Source organism: Hesperophylax consimilis, chromosome 13, assembly GCF_061612785.1.
Source record: "Hesperophylax consimilis isolate HC1 chromosome 13, BYU_Hcon_1.0, whole genome shotgun sequence".
NCBI classification, from domain to species: Eukaryota; Metazoa; Arthropoda; class Insecta; order Trichoptera; family Limnephilidae; genus Hesperophylax; species Hesperophylax consimilis.
In genome coordinates, this window is record NC_142848.1 from 28306204 (window position 1) to 28331059 (window position 24856).

Sequence of the window (24856 nt, forward strand, 5' to 3'; positions counted from 1 at the left end):
TATCAATATTAGTGGCAATGCGAACGATTCAATTATTTTGAAAGTCATTCAAACAATATCCAATAAATAAACGGTAGCTATTAAAAATAATAGAAATATAGTAGGTAATTAAATGAATGAACTTCACTACCAAAGCAATCTAATAAGTTCCTAAAATAACCGATTCAAAACATTTCTAGACGACAATACCAATAAAAATATTGTAAGACTCATAATACATAGTTATTGATCAGTAATTTAAAGCCTTGAATATTGATTATACTTGATTTCTTTCCATATACCTCTCAAACCAACATCGAGGCAATATCTACCGTATTATTGCGACAACTCCAACACGGAAACACATATATAACTTCGTCATTGGAAAGATTAATAATTATTCTTCACAGTTTGTATCAAATATTTATACATTATTACATGTACAACATTTCAAAAAATTGTCAAAAGTCATGCTTACGAATTGGCGGCATTTTTTCATTGACAGTTGAAAGTAAAAAAATTAATTATAATTTTTTATTATATAAATGGCATTAAAAGTGAAGAGACAGTTTTATTACTAATTACCTACACAAAGGAATATTTTATTTATTTTTTAGTTTTTTTTATTAGTAAAAAAAGATACACGAATTACATAATATAACAATTACATAATATAATTACACAATATAGTAGGTTATTAATTACATAATATAAGTAGGTATTCGATGTACTAATAGTATTAATATGTTTTATAAATATCGAATTCTTTCAAAATTGTGGGCGTTCCGAGTCAAAATGTACTGGTAAGTTTTTGTGTTAACATTTTCATGTTTGATATGAACAAAATATTATTTAGAAAGATCGATGTTTTTTTCAAATGCAAATATTTGAAAGATAATTTTACTTAGTTTCTAAAATAGTAGTTCTTTTAACGACAACTTCAAATATAAATAATATGTAGCACATTTTAGATACCTCGAAAGCATTCCGAAATTCCAAGAAAATTCACCATGTCGTTGGGACTTGTTGGTAAAAATATTTATATTGGGCGTGTGATCCCAGTGGATCTCATTGACAACGAATGTTTTGCGAATCCAGTATATTTGTATCAAATCAATATAGAAATGTTTACTTTGAATGGGTACTAAAATAGCTCAAGCATCTAAATTCGAAGGATATTCCATTATCCTCTAATAATAAGACAGTCATTTGATCATGGCTAATCCCCTTCCATTTCTGAATAAGTCAATGTGATGTTATGCCAAATAATATAAATGTTCGAATCAAATCAGTCAGTGTTTGAGTGTTGCAATGTTTATTGTTCGAATGTTAACCAAAATAACATATCCACACGTTGCCAACTAGATACCGGCGCGACAAGCTCCGGGTTTTATAACGTCCGATTAATAATGTAAAATAATAATTTAAAAAATGTGCTATTTCAAGCGTGGCAGAGTGACTAGACTACTGTGGTGTGTGAAATGTCTAGTCGGTTCGATCGTAGTAGTGTGGGGTGTGGTGTAGGTCAGGGTGGATGGGGCGTGCGAAACAAACAGAGATAACACAATGCGCTCAAATCACACATTCGTGCGGTGCTCAATGTACATTGTGCGCTAGGATGGGCCGTCAATATATACCTACGGAATTTTTTTTTTTTTTTTTTTAGTTATCGTTTCATTTGAATATATGTTTTAAAAGAGATAAACTGTATCTTCAAGTACACTTCATGTAGCATCAATTTCTTTTAACGAAAATATGTAACATTATGATGTAACAACTATTAACCTATTATGTATACATTACTGCCACCATGGATGAAACCACAGTACCTCAAGGATGATGTTGTATTTTTACTTATGACAGCATAATAACGCTTTTCCAATACATGCGAAAACCTGAGCATAGGTTATCCTAGTGAGGTGTTAACAAAACTTATGTAAACTGTATATAAAAAAATAATAGAAATAAATTTAAATAAATCCCCGAGTTACGAATAACTTGACGATATTTGATTACCTCTACTACTATAATTTAAAGTGGAAATCGTTGCTTGTGCGAAGATAAAGGACTAAGCCAGCAGAGGATAGAACCCGCGACGCCTGGGTAGTAATCTTTTAACGCTTTTGACCACTCCACTACTAACAGGTCTTTCAAAAGTTGCGCATGACTTTGAAGTTAAATAATAATATTTGTTTAGTTTTCAGATTCTAGTTCTTTTGGGCCATATAATTGCGCCGCCTTCCACACACATTTGAATGGAAAAAAATGTGCCACTGACTTAGTTATGATTATAGGTTTTTAGCACGCGGTCTGTCTCCTTACATTTGCCTGAAATTGTATATCGCCATCCCATTTGAATTTCGTAATAATGGTGAAACACAGTTTTGTACAGAAATATGACCACGAGGCTTGGGTATGGAATAAATAATATTCACGTTTGATGTGTCTCTAGTGTGAACAACGAGAGGTTTTCCTATATGATTCTAAAAAAATTGATATGAATATAGTAATGTACATAAATAATAACTATTCAACTAGTGATGGTCGAACTTTTGAGACCTATAACGTATTCAAATTCGTAAAAAGTTTCGACGGTCCACCCTGCTGTATGTACCTTGCTGGGGAAGGTGAGTATGATCAATCTATCATTTATATAATTAAATTAAATCGAAAATAAGACTATGAAAAACATACAACAAACTAAACGTGCTATATTATCATGACATATTAAACTACAGAACTCATTATTAATAATTACTAATTACTTATTACTGATGTAGGTACTAACATTGAAGTGCAGTAATAATTGTCAATTTTGGTTCTTGCTTTGTAATTTTCAAAATAATCAAGTATGTAAAAAAACCAAGTGTGAGGACCACGGTTAATTTCTTGCGGATAATTGAGGCCCGGATAATCGGAGTTCAGCTGTATTTATTTGCGCGTGAAACCGCACGTACGCACGCCTCGCCAGGTTTATAGATATTCAATTGTATACAATAAACATTACGTGAATTTTTTTTCATAGCTCATCAATGAAAGGTGGTATTTTATGAACACTTTGAGCTTATTTTGAAAGAGCGAAATGGCAGGTGTCGCATCGTGTTGATGGACATAGGTACATATTTTTTTTATATCATAAGTGTTAAGTAGGATCATTGTTGTGGATACTATCAATATCGCAATGGTGAAAGAAAATTCAGAATCAAAACTTTGCTGGAAATTGATTTAGTCGTTATAGTGATTATTTTTGGGTTATTTAATCAAATTGATGAGTTACTAGGATTCCTAGATACGGTCGCATTTAGAATGCGTTACTAGGATTCCTAGATACGGTCGCATTTAGGATGCGTTACTAAGATTCCTAGATGCGGTCGCATCTAGATGCGTTTCTAGGATTCCTAGAAACGGTCGCATTTAGAATGCGTTACTAGGATTTCTAGATACGGTCGCATTTAGAATGCGTTACTAGGATTCCTAGATACGGTCGCATTTAGGATGCGTTACTAAGATTCCTAGATGCGGTCGCATCTAGATGCGTTTCTAGGATTCCTAGAAACGGTCGCATTTAGAATGCGTTACTAGGATTTCTAGATACGGTCGCATTTAGAATGCGTTACTAGGATTCCTAGATACGGTCGCATTTAGGATGCGTTACTAGGATTCCTAGATACGGTCGCATTTAGAATGCGTTACTAAGATTCCTAGATGGGGTCGCATCTAGATGCGTTTCTAGGAATCCTAGAAACGGTCGCATTTAGAATGAGTTACTAGGATTTCTAGATACGGTCGCATTTAGAATGCGTTACTAGGATTTCTAATACACAGCGGCATGCACAGAACTTGAAAATGAACGTTGAAATTTGATGAATTGTTCAGATTCTCCGAAACAACCCGTCCTAAGACTGTTATCATTTAAACTTGGACTAAATGCCTCACTCAAATCTTATGAAGAACGACTACTAAACTTCAAATTTACAACATTGGAAAAAAGAAGACAATTTGCGGACTTAATATGTTTATATAAAATTATTCATGATAAACTTCTTACCACTAATTGTCTGAGCAATATTCATATTAAAGTCCCTAATAGACATAATTTAAGGAGCCAAAATATATTCCATATTGAAATATTTAATAACAATATTGCATATTTCAATCCACTGTCTAGAATGTGTCGTCTGTACAATACAGTTGAATGCGACCTTATAGATATATTCGCTAACGGTCTCGCATATTTTAAAAAACAAATTAACAATCTTCTACCATGATAAATATGTTATGGAGAACAGTTAAGAGATATAATTGCTTTATTTTCTTTACTTTTCTTCCTTATCCTTTCTCTGTACATTTTCTATATTTTATATTAAATATTCATGTTTTATATTTCTTTTTAATAATTATTATATATGTTTTTTTTCTTCTTTCACTACTAGCATCTCCGCCTAATATCAACTAAACCTTGTTTACGCATGCTGTGAACATTTTTAATTGGGGTGTTAATATCTGTGCACATTCCCACCCAAATAATATAAATGTAATAGTTGTTAACACTCTGTAAATGTTCCACACAATAAATAAATAAATACAGCATGTATCAAAGTCGTTATTCTACAACAGAAGAGAAAATTAAAAACTTTCGATGTTCATAACATTTCATCACTTATTGTTTCTTTCTAGCTTAAAACAGTAAAAAAAAGCTATATCTCAGTGATGTTTCGCAAATTCTGTCAAGGTCAACCTCTGTCGGAAGTGCATACATAATGCACCAATACAAACAATCCTGGTTGTGCTTTGTTTGGGTCAACTGTAACAGCGCGACCTATAACGGAAGTGATGATGTGGATGGAGTATATAGAGGAGTCAAGTTGGTGGAACACAAATAGGGCCGGCCCTGATCCAAAAGGCGACTGGGTCAACTATAAGTTTGGCGCCTATATTAACACAAACGCACTTCACAAAATAAACCACAAATACATTTAAAAAAAAGTTAAGTTTTCGATACACACCGTAACCATAAAAATCATTCTCGAACGACACCATTTTTTTAAATTGCATAAGTTCAGAAATGCTCAATAATAAGCCAGGTACCTATTTCGAACGATAATAATACTATCAAGAACAGAGAGAGAGCTGACGCGACGTGTATGCTGTGAGTATGCTTGTTATACAATACGCAAATTGCTCGTAGCGCTGAGCCGACAACCGGTGGTGAACAGTGAACAGATCGGTAACCGCTCACATGAAAAAATCTGGGTTTAGGTTAGGTTAGGTTTTTAGCCTAGTTTTTTTTCATATTTTTTTAGTGAATTTATATCACTTTTGTGTTCGCATTTATCGTGGAACCGATCAGCGCGCTGATCTGATTTGACATCTCACTGTTTAGGTAAAGCCTAAGACAGATTACGCATCAACGCTTATTTGGGAATGCTACGCTACGCTATAATCTTCCTCAGAAGAGGAGGTCAGATCATTTGAGGAACTGCCGCGGAATATCATTTCTTTGAATGGGATCTGTCACCTTGACAGATGACAGCCGCGTGTTCACGGCGCTCCGTAGGCTGTGGAGAGGTGGTCGCATCATTTTCAAATATAGCCCGTCTAGCAGATCACGGCGCATCATCGTCGCCACGCCCACACTTATAACACATCATTTGTCCGGTGTGATATAATACGCTTTGATGCATATAGCGTCATAGCGTGGTCTGTCACTAACTTAAATAGTAAACACGCACCGACTGCAGGCAACAGCGACGGGAGGCGTTATCAGGCTTGCTACTCCGCCACGGCAGGAATTAGGTTAACGACATGCCAACCTTTCCGCCAATGATAAACAATATTATTACGACTGCGAAAGGTAGAATGGAGTAACTTACTCACCTTTATTGATTACAATGAATTACGAGAGATGCACATGATGAGATAAATGAAATAACCCACCTTTACAATCATTATTTACAAGATTTAGTATTTTTAAATCACACTTCCCGCAGCCAGTAGGACTATGGCATCCCCATTTGGGGAATGTTGTGAGGCCGGAGAGTGGGAAGGGGAAGGAGAGGCAAAAGAGGAAGGTCCTACCTACCTAAAGTTATTTAAAAAAAATATATATTAATAATTTTTCTGGTGATGAGTCGTATCGAGAAATGATGCACATATATTCATTTTGTGGGGGACAAATAATAGCGTTGATCAAATTTAGTATGCTTATATAAATGCACTTGCATAATGTTGATTGACTATATGATCATTTGTGGAAAAGTGTGTGGAAGGGTTTAGTTTTTCCTGTGGGGAAATTTAACCCGGACACAAGTCGGAAAAGAATAAAAATAAAAAATACCAATGAATTGGGGGGATCATTTTCTTTTGACAGAACATTTCCCACGGGTTGTAATTCAATTTAAAAACTATATTTTTGTAATAAGTTTATTCCCCTCTTCCTTTCCTGGTCGGTAGATAACATCAGAGTTATTTGTGTACCGCACTTTGTTACACAATGCATCATGAAATAGTACCTATGCCTCATTATCTTGCAGTAGGTTTGGTTTAGTCGGTAGGTTTGGTAGGCAGTAGGTTTGGTTTAGTGCTTTTTGCTGTTTATAAATTCAATTCAAATGTTCACTTAGAATTTTATTAAAAATTCGATTATACGCAATAATTTTAACTTGTTCAAAGTAAATAACAGCTAGTGTTATGAAATAATACATGAATGTGCTCCTTAAGGCCAGGTATTAAAAAATGTTACATACATTTAATGGTAGATATATTTTACAAAACCTGTTTTAATAATAATAATTGGATAACTTGTATGGCGCCGTTTTTGTGAAAAATCACCTCAACGGCGTTGTACAATTAATTCCTAGTCTCTATCTAATTTTATTATTTATAAACAAACACAGAAAAAAAACTTACCTGACCTGGTCTATTACATATTGCAAAAAAATACATTGTAAATATATATTTTTTAATTATTTTTTCCCCTCAGAAGCACAAACAGACTAATGAAAAATAAGAAGTTATATACATACGTAGTTATAACAGAAACCTTCGGTGGGAAGGTTTGTTTGATATATTGATATAATTATAATGAATTGAATTTTTTTTTCAAATAATTAAATTAAACTTAAATCGACAGCCGGCAACCTGAAATGCCTACTTTATAATATCCCCTAGACTTACTAAAATGAATGTAACGAAGGTATAATTTGAATTTTCACGGTCAAATAATTTTTCCAACTTTATGTCCGGGTTAAATCTTCCCCATAGGAAAAACTAAACCCTTCCACACACTTTTCCACAAATGATCATCTAGTTAATCCACAATATGGAAGCGCATTATATAAGCAAAATAAATACAAAACAATACAAGAACACGTCAACTCACCAGAGATCAAATGGGAAAATAATTCACCGACTCCAGATATTTTCATATCAGAGGGTTCGGCTCGGTAGAACTCCTAACAGGGCCTATAAATCCTATTGATAACTCAACATAAATATTTAAAAAATCTTTCGTAATCCTACGTGTATTTAAAATGACTGATTTGCATTTTCATATATGATTTTTTTGATAGATCTAATACGCCTAGGAGAGAGAGCTAGGTATAATGCCAGTAGCCGAAATAACAAATGGTAATATTTTTGTAGTCTGAGAATGCCAAATTCTTTTTACCTCATTTCCTAAATCTGTGTATTTTCTTATTTTTTCATTTATTTTTTATATTTATTATAATAATTCTATCTTGATTTATTATTGGGTTTTTTAGTGTTCATCATCATATCCAATTGCCCTCATGATGAACACGCATGGGCACGGAGGACATTTGTAGTGTGTATTATCTAGTCACTTGTTTACTGTCATGGTCGTAAACAACAATTTGCGGAGTATTATTTATTATCAACGGAATATTATGTTAACGTATGCAAAAATGCATTCATTTCAAGGTCATGAAAAACGATAAAAATGCATTGAATGCGAATCTAAAATAAGCGAGGGCAGGGTTGACACAGAAAACAGATTTCAAAACTATTGCATACATTTATTGTAGATTTACTTTCTTATATAATTATGCAACTGATCTGGGGCGTAGGCCATCTACCAAATTATGTATTAGTTAAGGTTAAGACCATAGTTTTATTTCCTAACCCGTTTATAAAAACAAAACACAATAAATGTGTTAGGGGCATGTAGGTATCATGGGCGATGAAATAATAATGGTGTGGTTTTGTGAGTAACACTAAAAAATTAATTTCGGAGTATTTAACGATTTTTTTTTTCTTTACAAATGTATCATCCGTGGTCGAGGGGTAAGGCTTTCAACCATCAATCCGAAGGTCGCGGGTTCTAATCCGGGCGTGCGTAATTAAATGTTATTTGTTTTTTTTTTGCACAATTTATTCATTTAAATTAATATACAGGGTGTCCGGAAACTCGTAGTACAAGCGGGAAACTGGTGAATGTACATCACATTTGGAGTCGATTTTGTAGTATATATTTTTTTGATTTGAGCTTTCGTTATCGAGTAAATCGAGTTAGAAGTTGATTTTTTTTTAATCAAATTCTTATAAATTATTACTGAAGATCAAAGTACCCAACTAATTAAAACTATTTGAAAGTAAAACAAATGAAGAAACTCGGATTTGAAGCATTATTTTGAAATCACCCTTCATTTAATCCGGTGAAATCATAAAATATTTCTGCTCTGCAGGGTTAAAACATCTGTTGTTCAACCCTAAACACCAGAAAAAAACTTTAACCCTAAAATAGCCGAATAATATTTTTTTTTGGTTTTTTATTTTTTTGTGAAAATGCTCAAATCAAAAAACTTTATGTTTATTTGGGTTCCCCATGTGGTGTAGATTCTCCAGTTTCCCGCTTGTACTACGAGTTTCCGGACACCGTGTATAGTATATTTAAGACACGTTTCACTTCTTAGTATCGCCCTTGTGTAAGACCACCATTCAGAATTGAAACGTTGCTTGAAATTGCTTAGCAGTGTTTGGTGACCAGATCTGAATAGCCTGGTACTTCCCCACCTCCCTCTTACCTATCTCCTCCCCTTAACCACTACCTCCAGCCTCAGGATGCCATAGTCTCACTGACTTCAGATGATTGGGAGCAGTTGAGACTCGTGTTCGATATTCACATAAAAAAATAATTAGAACTCAGGACAGAACTATTTAAATTTTTGTAAACACCGGCCAGCTGAAAATTGTGTGACGTCACTGCAGATACTGCAGCTCTGCCATTCGAAATATGAATTGTAATGTGTGTAATTTCACGGTACACATGTTCACTTTGAAATCTCACAACATTGGAGATACTGAAAATGAGGAGACGAACTCACTAACCCACGATGTAAGGTTACATTCGTTTTCCAAGTGCGTTATTGGAATCGGGACCACGATAATAAAATAGTAAAAACAAATTACGTTGAATAATTTGTTTTTAATAAGACTTTCGAGTTATTCTCTATTACAGTTTTCCAGTCGGCATATGTCGGTAGGGATTATGTGTTCGGTAGCTGTTCAACTGGCAACCCTGAATGAGTAAGGCGATAAAAGCTTCTATACAAAACTTAACATTGCTTATTGATAAAAAAAATCAATGGATGATCAATCAAAATTATTATTCAGTTGCATTCGAAAAGCCACCAGAGCGACAGTTTATTTTAAATTGATGTTTTTCCCATTGGTTATAATTATGAAGTGCGAATATTACTTAGTTAATGGATGTTGAAGGTGATTGCTATTGTGAAATAATATGAAGTTGGAACAAGAAAGGTCAGCCAATAAGATTCATGTCTCCACCGTCGTTATTTATGATTATTGGTATTATTATCTCGTACATATTTTCTTTAACCAGGGAATAACCTTGGGCAATATTTAACTAACTACAAGTTCATAATAAAAGTAATTTTTGGAGGAATTTCCATTTGAAAATAAAATATATATTCCTTCAATTTAATGATATCTTAATTACTATCACAATAATCCCTGTGCGACTTTTTATCGGGTATAAATTTATACATATTATATCACATATAAATAATAAACGAAGAAAACGATTAGAATGTACCAAAATAAATTTATAATAATAATATTTATTAATTTCTTACACAATTACAAATTAGGGTTTAATGCATATAAGAAATTGGGTTGCATAAATTTTTTACAAAAGATTGTTTTCAAGTATTTATACATAAAAAAAAGAAATTTCAAGAAATGTGGAATTTCCAAAAAAATTTCAGGCAGTGGTGAAAGATCTCGTCAATGTGGAGAGACTCTTTCAAGAATCAGAAGAATTTCCCTTCTGAATCTCTCCTCACTGACGCCAAATATATCAATCTCGGAGGAGATTTGGTTCAGGAGCAATATACTCCTCCCTACCGGGAGAACCATTGGCAGGTTAGTTCTGCAGGCAGGAAGATAGAATAATCTATGATGACGTTGTCTAAGATAGTCATCTGGAACATAGAGACTCACGCGCTCTAAAATGGCTGAGTTCTCAATATAGCCTCGCAGCAGTCTGAATAAGTGGGTAGCGGCATACCCCTCCCTTCTGAGCTACAGGGAGTGAAGTCCCAGCATGCCCAAAAGAAAGTTCGTCGGGTAGAGACCGTACCATGGATAGTGGCCGTACTCCCTCATGTAGAGAAATCTTAGAAACTTTACAGATAACATTACAGAATAAATAAAAATGTTAATGTTCATTTGTTCAAAATATTAAATATCCGAAACTTCACAACGTTGCATTCGAATACGCGTGTGTTTTTGTGTACTGTGTTTATTGTGTGGATGTCACCTGTGAGAGGTAAAAACATGCTTTTAAAAAAGAGCGTAATCTGTTGGACAAACATGTTTTTTTTAATAGCGCCATCTGGTGGACGTTATCTGCACAGACAGACTGAACCGCAGCAACGCGTGGCGGGGTACATTATTATATGAAACTCTTTAAGTACGTGTAGGTAGTCTAGGTTCTTACCAACATATCACCAACAAAATAATTTGATAAAATGATTCCTAATAATGAAGTCAAGTCGTCGCTCTAGTTCGTATTTGTCTAACAGACCAAAACGTAAATCGGGAGAAATAGAACTTCAATGTTTTTTTTAAGAAAAACGCACATACAATGAAATTAGCTCATTCTAAGCTTACTAAAATTATTTAAAGTAATGAAATTATTATTTTTAGGTAAAATTCGCTCGAAATGTTTAAAATTACACAGAAAACACGTTTAATTTAAATGTAGGACACAGTGTTGGATAAACAAGCTCGGAATATTTATTTAATTTTAGTGGAATTGTGACAAACTTCGTCTTGAAAACACATTAAAAAAAAATTTTCACTTGTATCGTATAAATAAATGCTTTCGGAGAACAACTGCATACTTAACTCAATTTAGCCAAAAATGGTCTGTTGGACAAAAACGAACTAGAGCGACGAAGTGCAAACTAAGCAAAGAATTTTCTAAAAAAAATAACGATGTAACAAAAGAATAAGTATTCTTTGTTATTGAGATCGCAACACACTTAAAAAAAAAACACCATTTTATTACGGAACAAAATATTTTATTACGGAAAACATTCACTTCCAGACATGGGATGTTAAAAAGAAGGTTGAATAATAAATAATATGATAAAATGGAGCCATTATGGACATCTGCCCGCCAAGTAGTCGCTTTGTGGAAAAACTGGTAATCATTTCTGACCATATGGGCCGCGCAGTCTGATTAATTGCCACCACGAATACCCCGTTACTTTCAATTGCTCCTTCTTTCCAAAATAAAGTTCTCCATCGCAGCGGATGATAATTCACAGTACAAGATAATATTAATATTCCTCGTGGTATAGAAGTTCAAAGTTCAAGATTTCATCACCTCCGTTGGGTGCAACGAGCAAAAAGTACAGTGGGAAACATTCCAGTATAACGCTGGAATAACGTAAACATGCTTCAAAACCAAACGAGGACGGTTGATCTGATTAATAATACGATGTTAACACAGCGATAAGCATCACGCAATCGTGTTTTGCAGGTATTTCATTAGAGTCTGTTCGGGGAACTTGCCGCATTGATACTCTGCGCCAGGGGGGAAATACCTGTTTACAGTTGACATTCTTCCGCACGAGAACGGGTTGTTTCTTATATTCGTTATTTTGTGTAAAACGGCACATATGTGAAGCGTTATCCCGAAATTCGTCTTTTAATTTAAAAGATTCGCATTAACAAATTCTTTCCTCAACCCGCTCAGCACAATGTCGTCCAATCGAGTGGCAAAAGTATGTAAAAGTACATCGTATCTGCGGGCACGATTTGTCGAAATTGCAAATGCAGGAGTCCGGCCACTACGGGTTAACAAAAAATGAATCTCTACCCAGAAAATATAAATACATAAGGAAGGAAGTACATAAATTATTTTATATTAGGACATTACCAAAGGGTACTTATCAGGTTAATTTATGCGTAGACCGAGACGTCTGAAATTAAACCTTACTCTATTACATTATGCATTAATGCGAAACCTGTCCTGGCAGCATTCCAAATAATGCAATACGGACGACATCGGAGTGTCCAAAGCGGCCCAACCAACACCCGAACATGCGCAACTGTCACTGCAGGCAAATAATAATTATTAATTTAATAATACTTCAGAGATATGCAACAGAATTGTAATCTAGGCGAGAGACATTAACACTGTTACGAGCTGTCGGATATAATTCATAATGCGAAACAGACTAAACTTGACCGAATCGATTTGGAGTCGGTCGTAAAAGACATTTTCACGCATCTACTGCCTTGTTCTGATAATTAATAGAAGTGTGTTAGCAAATAAATATTTTATTATAAATCCCTTTTTTTGTAACAAATGGAGAAAATTATATCCTCACTGAGATCTCCCGTGCTGAGGATTTCATTTACAAATGATTAAAAATTAGTAATGTGAATAATATAATAAAATAAAATAATAATATAATAAAATTACAAACTCTGATCACCGGGATTCATGTAGACCAATTTTTAAAAATCTCAATCTTCTGACAGTGACGGACATATATATAATGGAGTTATGCCTGTTAGTTCGATCATCTCCAGAAAAACTCAACACATATACACGCTACAAGGTTCACAGAAAACTTATTAATCCCAAAAGCAAACAAAACTAAAATTCAAAAAGGACCCCACTACATGGCCATCAACGTATATAAAAACCTTCCACGTAGCATCAAACAAATAACCGACATACTTAAAGTTAAATCATCACTAAAAACATTTCTTTTAAACAAATGTCACTACACCTTAAATGAATACCTTACATAAATTAAATACCTGTTTTTTTTATTTTTTATTTACATACATTTCATAACAAGTAATTGTTGACTTTTGTAATATAATGTGTATTTGTTGGGTTAGCTGGAAGAAATAGGATGTAACCTATAAGCTATACCCTTTGTACTCTGTATTTTTGTGCAGTAAATATTTTTTTTTGAATTTGAATAAGTACCTAATAATTATAAATATATTATGTAGTGTTTTTTATGAAATAATTTGAAATATGTTACATGGTGTTTTTTAGTGCAGTCTGTATTTGGTGTCAGTAAAATTTCTATTTCTGATCTCCCTATATTTTTTATTCAGATTTTAATTTGAGATTTAAATGTTATAATATTTTTGTGAGTTGGATTTAGTTGTAAAGCTCAGTACCATAATATAGGAAGCTTTTTTTCCCGAAAGTTGTATCTGTAGTTGAGATCTAGTGTTTTTATGTATGTGTTAGTTGTTATTTCTTGTGTTTTGTATTTATATAAAGAAGTATTGTTTTAGAATAGAGTTGATTAAATTGACATGCTGATGCTTCTCGTACGGCTGATTTCCACACGGATGAAGACGAAAAGGACGAACAAGGAGTTGATTGCGGGGAACGGCACGGCATATATCAATGAAAATGTTGTCATGTTTATGAATTAATTTAAAAAGAAATAAGTAGCTACCCTGAGTGCGACACAGCAGTCTCGCCCCCGCGGAGATCTTTATTGTGTTTGCGCAAACAGCGTTCGTAAGTTTTGTACTTGTCGCCTACGCCACCTTCTATCAAAAACTATTGTCAAAACAAACACCAAAATTAAGAATATGCTTCCCAAAGAGTAAGAAAGAAATTTTGACTGTTGTAAGTGTATTTTGGTCGCTGAAAAGGTGAATTTGATGGATAAATTATTCTAAGATAAAAAATAATAATTGTCGATACCGTGAACCAGGGATACGTTGGCCCAACCTGATAAAATGTTTACACGTAATGCGAATAACAGGTAAAGTGCGCTAACTTCGGGGGGTGATTCTACATGATTTTAGAAGTAAAAAATTGAAATAACTTTTTCGAAATTCCAATGTTTTAAGGTAGTTTTTAGGTATTGGAAAATATATTTTTTGTATGGGAAAATAAACATTAGAATTTTAAAAAATAGTAGAATCACCTCCCGAAGTTAGCGCACTTTACCCCCGAGCACCCTGTATATCACTAACTTTATTAATATAACCGGTATAGCAATATTTCAAATAAGCAGCTCTTATAGACGATTCTCGTTACTCGTTAGTATAGTTTTGGAATTGCTATGAATGTCTCCCCAGATCTAGAGACAAAGTGCCTTTTAGATTTTAAAATAAATTACTGCACCGACGAAGATTCAGTGAATTTAACATCATAAATTGGAAATGATTGTAAGTCATACAGTGATAAAGTAGTACCAAAATAATTTTATTTTAATTAATTAATTATTCCATATGTAATTGAAATGTGTATTTCTTTGTTTAAATGTTTGACAGATATCGTAATTTTTCAAGTTTACTAACACTACCCAGTCCTTATAACTTCTTCCTTCTCAGAACATTCCTTTCTCTAATAAGACCCTTCACACAGCATCCCCAAAGATGACATAGGCCCTGATGCTAATGTAAAAAGTTATATAATTATTAAAAGGATAGTTAGTAATACCATCTAGAATTAATTTATAAAATGGCCGATTATGGTCTTATATTATCTTCAATCAGGACATGCAACTAAACATTAACAGAAAGCCTTGAGATGTGTAAAGTGTACATAATTATGTAATTATTCGGGAAGATTAGCGATTACGTCGATTAGAAATGACTAGTCATTAATCGATAAAGGTTAACTAATCTCTGTTCAACCAACTTTAATTCTTAAAATGTCCTTGTAAAATAATAATAACCGGGCAATATAGAACAGTGGCAATACAGAACAGTGACAAAAAAGAAGCCTTTCGCGAAGTTATGTAGTCATGAAGAGATGAAAAAATAATAGGTTAACCAGGTTAGGTTAGGTTTGCAGGCTACTTTTTTTTAATCAGTTTTAATGCGTTTTTTGCGTAAAGCTTTTAAAGGCGTTCTGTTAAGTCACTGTTCTATTAAATTAAGTCATAGAACCAAAATAAAACGTGGCTTGTACTTATTAATTATATTTTTGCTAAGTGTTGAAAATTATCCTGAATTATTGTGACTGACAAAACAAATTGAAATAGCAATTTACAGGACGGAATACGAAATAAGACGATTGTGTGCTAATTGAAAAATTAAATTAGGGGGTACTAACTAGCTGACGCGTACCCGGCGTTGCTCGGGGTTGTGAATCTTCTTCTTCTTCTTCTTCCTAGCACTATCCCAACTCATTACCTAGGTAGGCTGTTGGGGTCGGCTCTTCTCGTTCTCAGGTTATAGCTTCTTCGGTTCTGAGTGTCGCTTTCATCTAGGCCGTTTCTTTGTAGGATTTTGGAGCATTGGGTCATCCAGGAGTTCTTTGGTCTACCTCTGCTCGGGGTTGTGAATGATTTGGACTAAAGTTTTGAGCTTGTGAATTCTAGGATAAACATCAAATTTTCTCTACTTTCTATAAATATAATAAAACTGCACGAAAAAATTATCTAAATTATTAAACCCTAACAAAATCCGTTGCGTAGTTTAGAAGAACTAAGCGCAATAACAAACAGACGCGGAGAGTCAAATAGAGATTTCACCATCCTCTTGATAGCTCATCCATGGGATAACGTCATAGACATATGAATATTAGTAGACCTGCCCTAAGTGATTAAAAGCGTATTATCCCCACTCCCCATACCGGTTCCATTGGAGCCGGCTGTGCTCGCGTATGGCCTCAAGTGAAATTTGAAAACGTGACGTCATCATTCTAGTGCGAACTATGGTCGAGGCATCATCGGTTCATTTTACGAAATAACACGGCAAAATGTTGACTTGTACTATGAAAACTTGTAAAAATAGATGTGAAAAAGAGAATAAACCCAATTGTCGTATTACATTCCATATATAAGCATTATTTTACTTTATTTTAAGCATATTCACATCGTATAATATAGATCAGTTTTAGAAACATATACTATCACATCGAGAAACGTCTGGACGCGAAACACAAAGCTGGTTGGTTGCTGGGAAGTAAATTATGAACATTTATAAAAGTGTCTTAACTAAATACTTAAACGAAATATTCGACTCTGAAAATAGAACCGAATTTTTTTGCCGAATTTGGACTTCGCAAATTTGTTCATAACGTGGCGAGTAATTTGCGCTCCCATGTAAAAATGTCTATTCATTCAAAAGCAGATTTTACTTTTAAGAAGTAAATGGTGATATTATAATGCGAGATGCCTATTTACTGTCAGATTGATTTATTGACGAATCACAGTCAGCCTTACGCCCTTCGTTCTTCAACAGTTGATTTTACCCCTCGCCATTATCTTCTCGTCTATTAATTCCTATGTCTGTGGATAACGTACATTTTCGATTTAAGATTTCCTTATTTATAAAGTTTGAGTTTACTATTCGGTACTCGAGCCCATAAATAGTGGCTAAGGTGACCGGGTATGTCATCAAAATGACAATTCAACACACCTCCAAAAAGTGATATAAAGTTATGAAAGGTGATGAAACAAAAACTAGGTTAAATAGGTTGCATAAGTAACTATTAAAGCTAGTTTTTGTTTCATCGCTTTTAATGACTCTATATAACTTTTTAAAAGTGTGTTGAATTTTCATTTTGATGAAATATCAGGGAACCGTACGGAAAAACGGGCCGATACGAGACTGTACCTACTATTATCTCTGAACTGAACCTCAACTTATGGGAGAGGAATGAATCAACCGAAAATAGCGCGAAACGCCACTTGCAGTTGCTTCGTTCCTTTCCCGTATTTCTTTGTTCGGTTCGCAAATGTATACTAACCATAATATATTATACAAGTGTTATTTGGTGTGATGAGAGAGTAAACTAATTATGAAGAAATTTCAGAGAGAATAGAACGCCACACAACTCTTGCTCTTCTGATAGATCGACTCTTGTAAAGCCGTTTTTCTGCCCAGCGTAATTATTGTGTCCAATGAGGGGCCACCTGATGGTTGGACGAAACTTACAGCGCTTATGATAATACAGGGTTTTCCAATAAGAGGTGTTATTTTGAATAGCCCGCTATTTCGGTAGATGTTACTTTTGAAGCTGTCATTATTTGACATTTCACAAGTAGAAACTACGCCATTAATAAAAATGGAACGATACACGCTTCAACAACGCATTGAAATTATTAAAATTCACTTGAGTGAATCAAATGCAAATCATCTTGAGTGATGAGGCCCATTTCCACCTCGGTGGCTTCGTCAACAAGCAAAATTGTCGCATCTGGGGCTCGGAAAACCCAAGAGTTATTGTTGAAAAGCCTTTCTATCCTCAACGTGTGACTGTTTGGTGCGGTTTATGGTCCGGCGGAGTCATTGGACCTTACTTTTTCGAAAATGAGGCTGGAGCAACAGTTACGGTGAAAGGATTGCGCTATCGAGAGATGATTAATGATTTTTTATAGCCGTAATTCGATGGTATTGATCTGGACGACGTTTACTTTCAACAAGACGGCGCTACGTGCCACACAAGCAACGAAACCATTGATCTTTTACGATTGAATATCAAAATAACAGCTCTTATTGGAAAACCCTGTATATTAGGCTATAATGTGGCTAGACGAAGGAAACGGCTTGCGGCGTAGGCACAATGTGTACAAATTAAGTAATCGAGGTAAATGGAAACGGGGGCGGGGGTCAATACACGGCACGAGACACAATAGAACGCGAATGACGCGAGGTGCGGGAATTAACCGCACGCTTTGGGGGACACCGAATGACAGACTGACAGATGTCAAATTGACATTTTATTCTGTAGGTAGGTACCGTGCACGTTTAATTCACGACCATCAACGCTTGACGTACAGAATCGCTTACACAGCCATCCCCGCTATTAGTACTGCGACAAATTTGATTTACGGTCTTGTTGTGAAGTAACACAGTTAGCGCCGAGTGTTCACAAAAACCACTTCAGATTTAATGTTTCGAAGGTCTCCTGTACATTGTCGGCGAAGGTTGTGCGAAATGGGCCCATTATTAAATAAATGCCGGTAAAAGCTCGCTATCGTGATGGCCGTGAGAAAATTATCATTCAAATTTAAAAAAATATAGGAATAAAACTTCAAAAATATGTTGGTAATAATAATCTTAACAAAATAAAAAAAATAACTTATATCATTGATATTCCTGTAATATTCAAAAATCTGTTAATGAAAAAATAAGAAAATACACAGATTTAGGAAATGAGATTAAAAGAATTTGGCATTCTCAGACTATAAAAATATTACCATTCGTTATTTCGGCTACTGGCATTATACCTAGCTCTCTCATTAAAAATTTAGGCGTATTAGATCTATCAACAAAATTTATATATAAAGATGCAAAAGTCGGTCATTTGAATACATGTAGGATAACGAAAGATTTTTCAAATATTTATGTTGAGGGATCAGTAGGATTTATAGGCCCTGTTAGGAGTTCTACCGAGCCGAACCCTCTGATATGAAAATATCTGGAGTCGGTGAATTATTTTCGGGTTTATTGAAGGGTTTAGTTTTTCCTATGGGGAAGATTTAACCCGGACATAAAATCGGAAGGTAAATATGTTTGGGCTCACAAAACTCTAAAAAACTCGTAGTCGACCGATAGCGCTGAAAATTTCAAAGATTGTTCTTATTAGTGCCAGGAGTGTTTAGATAGTGGTTTAAATGGTGGAAGAAGAGGGGGCGCCCGAGGAATACTCGACACAATATATCGACACCGGAATAAAACGCAGTCGATTAATTTTTTTGAGTGTAGTTTTTTAACATTGTGGTATACAGTGGTGAATGATGAAAGAAGTCGGAGACGCCGGAGTGTATTATACAAGTATATTTTTTAATGTCAGAGACGCGCGACGACCTCCCAAACGAGTTCATCTTATTATGTATGTATATCAAAGACTTCGCATTCCGCAAGCTCTTGTTCAAAAATAGTACTTTAAAGCTGCACAGTCATACGTCTATTTCGGAACCGGCTACTTTTCGCAGAGAAGCTTTCTGACCGGTAATGTTACTCAATATTAAATAATGGGAAGACAATGCCTATTAACCTTTAAGTTTCTAACTGAGCGTAAAAATCGTGTTTCATCTGAAGGGGGTCTCCAGGGTCCCCCCATATATATCGGTGTCTATTTTTTGGTGATATATTTTTATACCTACCCGTTGACAGGACATGCGCCTATCTTCGCCCAGCAGTCAATCATTAAGTAATGCGAAAAGGTAAAAGTTTGCGGCGAGAATTAAATAAATAATAGTGATCAGTGGGGGGGGGGAGTAATTTCTTCGGAATTGGATAGACATTATTTCTTTTTATTTACCTACATTGATTTATTCTCTTAAAATATTTTTATTTTTATTCTTCTTAATTTCGTAATACAATGTTCGTACTTGAATCGTATACTCTCTATGGGATGTGCGCCTAACTATCCACATTCTGGAATAAACACCTATATTATTATTTAATATCTTATGATGCGAATGCTAATGGTAGTAGTAGTCTGGGACGCCCGAGGAAGAAATGGCACGATCAAGTGAATCAGATACTCGAGTCGAGCCATGTAAAGAGTCAGAACAATAGAAGATTATGTATGAGACGATGTATGAATGTGAATGAGGCAAGAAGTTTATGCCAAGACCGAGTTGTTTGGAGGTCCGTCTTCTCTGCCTAACCCTGCGGGGAAACGGCGTAATGGTTAGTTAGTTAGTTGATATCTTATAAAATAGTAACGAGGCAATTTATTTTAAATGCCGAACGATAACCTAATATTTTTTCTAGGATTACCTAAATTAGAGAATGTAACATAAAAAACAACTTGAATATCGCACAAAACTCTCTTTTGGGGATGTATATTACCCCCCTCCGGTTCGGGAGGGTTAAGTAGGTAAATACCATCGGCGAGGAAAGGTCTCGAGTGTTAGAAGGATTATATATTGACTTACTTATACCTATACTATAGCAAAGCCAAAGTTTTGATAGCAATCGCATTATTTAGTACTTCGTCGCCACATGAGAGACCTATGCATGAGCATGAGCAGACTACGGCACCCAATAAAATTAGATTCAAGTAATACCGCTCTAAAGATAAGAGATCATAAACGCTTATGAATGAAATAAACATTACCATACATTTTTCAACAGTTTTTCTCTTATTTTAGTAGCTTTGTTAAGTGGTATTGCATTGCAATACACATACCGGAGTTAATAATTAATCCCTTAAAAGTTTGAAAATTATCTTTAAAAAATAAAGGATTGAAAAAAACCGTGCAGATGAGGATTTTAATGAACACTGGCAGAAGCATAGTGATTTTGGAGGCGAATATAAAAAAAATGCAGAAACCTGTGGCATTAATTCCGATGATAAAAACACTTTCATCCTTGTCTATCATCCTTCAATCTACACTGCTACACTATCACAGTCAAGTGGATGCCAGTTCTACTGCGATCCGCATGTTTGGGCCGAAATAGACGCCCGGCGGTGTTGCGGTGATATTAGTATGGTATGGCGGGATGTCGAGACGTCGGCGTCGCGGCGGTGACAGATGACGCCGTGACGGACGACGCTCGCCGCGCGGAGGACGCTTGTGGAAACGGGCGCTAACGAGTCGGAAAGCGCCGCCCCGCGATATAGATTTAGGAAATCCGCTGGTGCTTAACAAAAGGTAATATAGGTAGGTACCCATAATGAATAGAGGCGGAGATATTTTGACTGACGGGAAGCGGACACTACAAAAAGAAAACAAATACTTTTAAACGTAAGTTGGCCATATCAGAAGGCAGGTATTAATACAAAATATCGAAAAGCTTGTCTTCCTGTTGTTATCTGCTTACCCTTACATACTTCCAGAGTTGTTCGAGGCTGCACGCTGCAGAAAGAAGATTTCCCTGATGCTAGCCAACCTCCGATACGGGAGGGTACCAGAAGGAAAAGTGACGCAAAGCTCGGCTCCAAAACACCTTTAAATAAGCAATATACTTATAGAACGAACCGTTTCACCCAGCATAACTTGTCCTGATTCCTGATAATAAAGTAAGTCGGTATCCGCTGCGATTACCGATATCGATTTGTCCAACTTAGTCGCTCTACCCACCGAGATATAAACAACCTACTATATCGCTAAAGTAATTTATTCATACTTCAATTTATTATTTTGACAATTCTAAATATGTTCGGTTTACATGTTCCTACTCTCGTATTCTGCTTTCTTTTAAATATGAAAATCACATCCGATTAAATATGAGGTCTAGGCGGGGTATACTCGTTCCGCTGAAATTCTCGAGAAATCTATCTAAATTATGAGGAATTATACGAGAAATCTCGTCACATATTAAATCGTGCCAAAGTTCAGAGTGCAACGATAGCATTTCCGTTGCATTTTTTACGTGAATAGCCGACACATTCACATGCATGCTTGTCTGTGTTCACTCATACAGCACAATATGAGGACATGGAACATTGCATTGACGAAGACACATAATAAATAAATAAACATGAGCTAAATTTAAGGTTAAACGCGACGCTCTGTATATTCTAGATGGAGTTAATCAATGTATTTGATTAAAATGCGCTTTTTGCGAGGTATTTATTTACAATATTAAGAAAAATTATTGATTTGCGCCCGTACATACGCAATACGACTGTGAATAAATAGTTTTGTCTGTAAAAAAACTCAATTTTATCAAGACAGGAAAAAAACAATATTGTATCGATGGTTCAATCCCATATGATATTTGTATGTATTCTTGGTTGAATTAAGTTTTTAAACGAGCCAACTATTTATTCATATTGCGAAAGTACGCAAACAAATAATTTGTCTTAATATTGTAAAGCAATACTATTTTAACAAAATATATTAACTAACACCATCTATGAAAACGTAGATTATAACAAGCGTCGTGTTTAACTTTATAGATAAACTCAGCGTACGTTATAATCTACGCATTCATAGATGGCGTTAAATTAATTATTTTATTCAAATCTATTTTTGCACGTTATGCTTTTAAAATATTATGACGAATTATTTTTTTGCGCCTGTACATACGCAATATGAATAAATAGTTTTTTTCCCCTAAAAACTCAATTCTATCAAGAATACATATAAATACCATAAAGGATTGAATCACCGATACAATATTGTATTTGTATGCCTTTCTTGAAAGAATGGAGTTTGAATAGAAGAATAGAAAACTATTTATTCATATTGCTTATGGGCGCAAACAATTTGTCTTGATATTTTCAGCAATAACTTGAGAAAATTTAAAAAAAATAAGTAGCGCCATCTATGAATAGAGCAGACTATCAATTATTACCATAGCAAATCTTCCTACCCAATAAAAAGGCACTATTTTCTCCAGCCATCTTTTTTTCCGTTTCTCCACATTAATCAAATGAAATTCAAAAACACCACTCTTATTTGGTTGTAAAATCCGGAACAAATAGTGACAGAACGCCCTACAGTACCTACCTATTCGCTTTACTAGCTACTCGAACTACACCTGAATAAAGTAATGACAATTTGCACAAAAATATACATCAGGAAGATAAATTTAACTTTTTTAAAGTTATTTTCTTATTCCAGATAAAAAAAATTACATTTTCATTTATTTAACTAGAAACAACTAAAATAAACATATTTTTTTAAAATTACATTACATAAAATATCTAACATAACAATATTATTCACTTTCAGTATTTTCTGATTGAGCATATAAGTGAACAGTTATTTTTTAAATGTACCTACACTTTTTTTCATTTTTAATGTTGTCTGGAAGGCAATTATATATGTTGACCTCCTCGTAACCAATGGATTACTTGCCATAGTGATGTATAGTATGTATGGTGTTTAAATGTATGTTATATCGTGTTGCCGTGTAAAGTGTGTGTGTACTTGGGACGTTTTAATGAATTCAATAATAATGATGCCGTGTTTACATTAATCGTGCAGACGATACGATTATTACAACTGATAGCTGGTGACGTTTAGGAACATGTGGCGCTATTGACAATACAATTTAAAAAAATATATTTTTTTATTGATTCACGTAGTGTGTGAGTCTTCGTTCAGACGCCATGTTGCATACTGCTTGCGAGTTGTTTCCGATAAAAAGAAGATAATAAAGGAGGTAGGTATGTAGGTGTAGGTAGACGATAGCATCACAAGGCGCGCCGCTATACGTACGGGTATTTGGCGCTGCTCTTCTGTGCCTTCATAGCTCAGTGGCAGAGCACTGGTCTTGTAAACCAGGGGTCGAGAGTTCAATTCTCTCTGGAGGCAACTATTTTTTTTTATAAAATCTTATTTTTTATTTGATTTTTCTATGTATGTCATTATAAATAAAATAAATTACATCGCACGAAACCGACAATTTTTTTTTCTTACCAGTAAAGTTCGTGTTTATTACTTACTAGTAAAGTTCTTGTTTTTTACTTACTAGTAGTTTTTGTTTTTTACTTACTAGTAGTTCTTGTTTTTTACTTACTAGTAGTTCTTGTTTTTTACTTACTAGTAGTTCTTTTTTTTTACTTACTAGTAGGTAGTTCTTGTTTTTTACTTACTAGTAGTTCTTGTTTTTTACTTACTAGTAGTTCTTGTTTTTTTACTTACTAGTAGTTCTTGTTTTTTTACTTACTAGTAGTCGTGTTTTTAAGTTACTAGTAGTTCGTGTTTTTTACTTACTAGTCGTTCGGGAGACGAGTTCAATTCCCTCTGGAGACAACATTTTTAATGATAATAATAATAATGGAATAATTTGCATAACGCCATTCTGTGAAAAATCTCCTCAAAGGCGCTGTATTATTTCCGTTACTAGTTTTTGTCGGTGCAAAGTGTAAAGGTAATTTATGACTTTATCTATCTTCATCAACTACATATAATAAAAAAAACCGCGGAGTTATTTAAAAACATCGGTTTTCTAAAACGCACTTTATACTACTGGATAAAATTCGTGCATTTTACAAAACAACTATATGTAAATAAAAATCTATGTACATATTATTAATGTATGAATCAATACCGCAGTCGGCCTTGTTGGCCGGGCTTGAATAATATTCTTAATTATATAGCAGCGACGGTCATGCAGTATTGATAAAATTTAAATATTGTTTTCATTTTGACGGCCTCCGTGGTCGAGGGGTAAGGCATTCTACTAGCAAGCTGTAGGTAGCGGGTTCAAATCCCGGCGTGCACAAGTAAATTTTATTTGATTGATGTGTGTTATTTGTGTTTTTTAAATAATATATATATATATAGTGTATATGAGTGTAAAATACTCTCAGTATCGCCCTGGTAAGACCACCATTCAGAATTTAAACGTTGCTTGAAATGACTTAAGTCGTGGTTGGTAACCACATCTGAATAGCTAGGTACTTCTCCACCTTCCTCTTTCCCATCTCCTTCTCCTCCCCAATACCTACAGCTTCACAACATACATATAT

The 24856-nt window shown here is 34.6% G+C and overlaps 1 protein-coding gene and 1 non-coding gene across 7 annotated transcripts in view; one reads left to right on the forward strand and one right to left on the reverse strand.

Moving 5' to 3' along the window:
- Positions 1-24856, reverse strand: part of LOC149418725 (uncharacterized) — a 253323-nt gene that overhangs the window by 38183 nt on the left and 190284 nt on the right. Inside the window, exon 1 of one of the 6 annotated variants that reach the window (XM_089638950.1) lies at positions 4986-5104. The exons of the other annotated variants lie outside the window; for them this stretch is intronic. Within the exon in view, the coding sequence (XP_089495076.1) occupies positions 4986-5034 (49 nt within the window). The 5' untranslated portion in view covers positions 5035-5104. Of the gene's footprint in view, positions 1-4985; positions 5105-24856 lie in introns of those variants that run through there. 6 annotated transcript variants of the gene reach the window in all.
- On the forward strand, positions 23625-23696 carry TRNAT-UGU (transfer RNA threonine (anticodon UGU)). The gene has a single exon. It is a non-coding gene; the product is annotated as a tRNA-Thr (tRNA).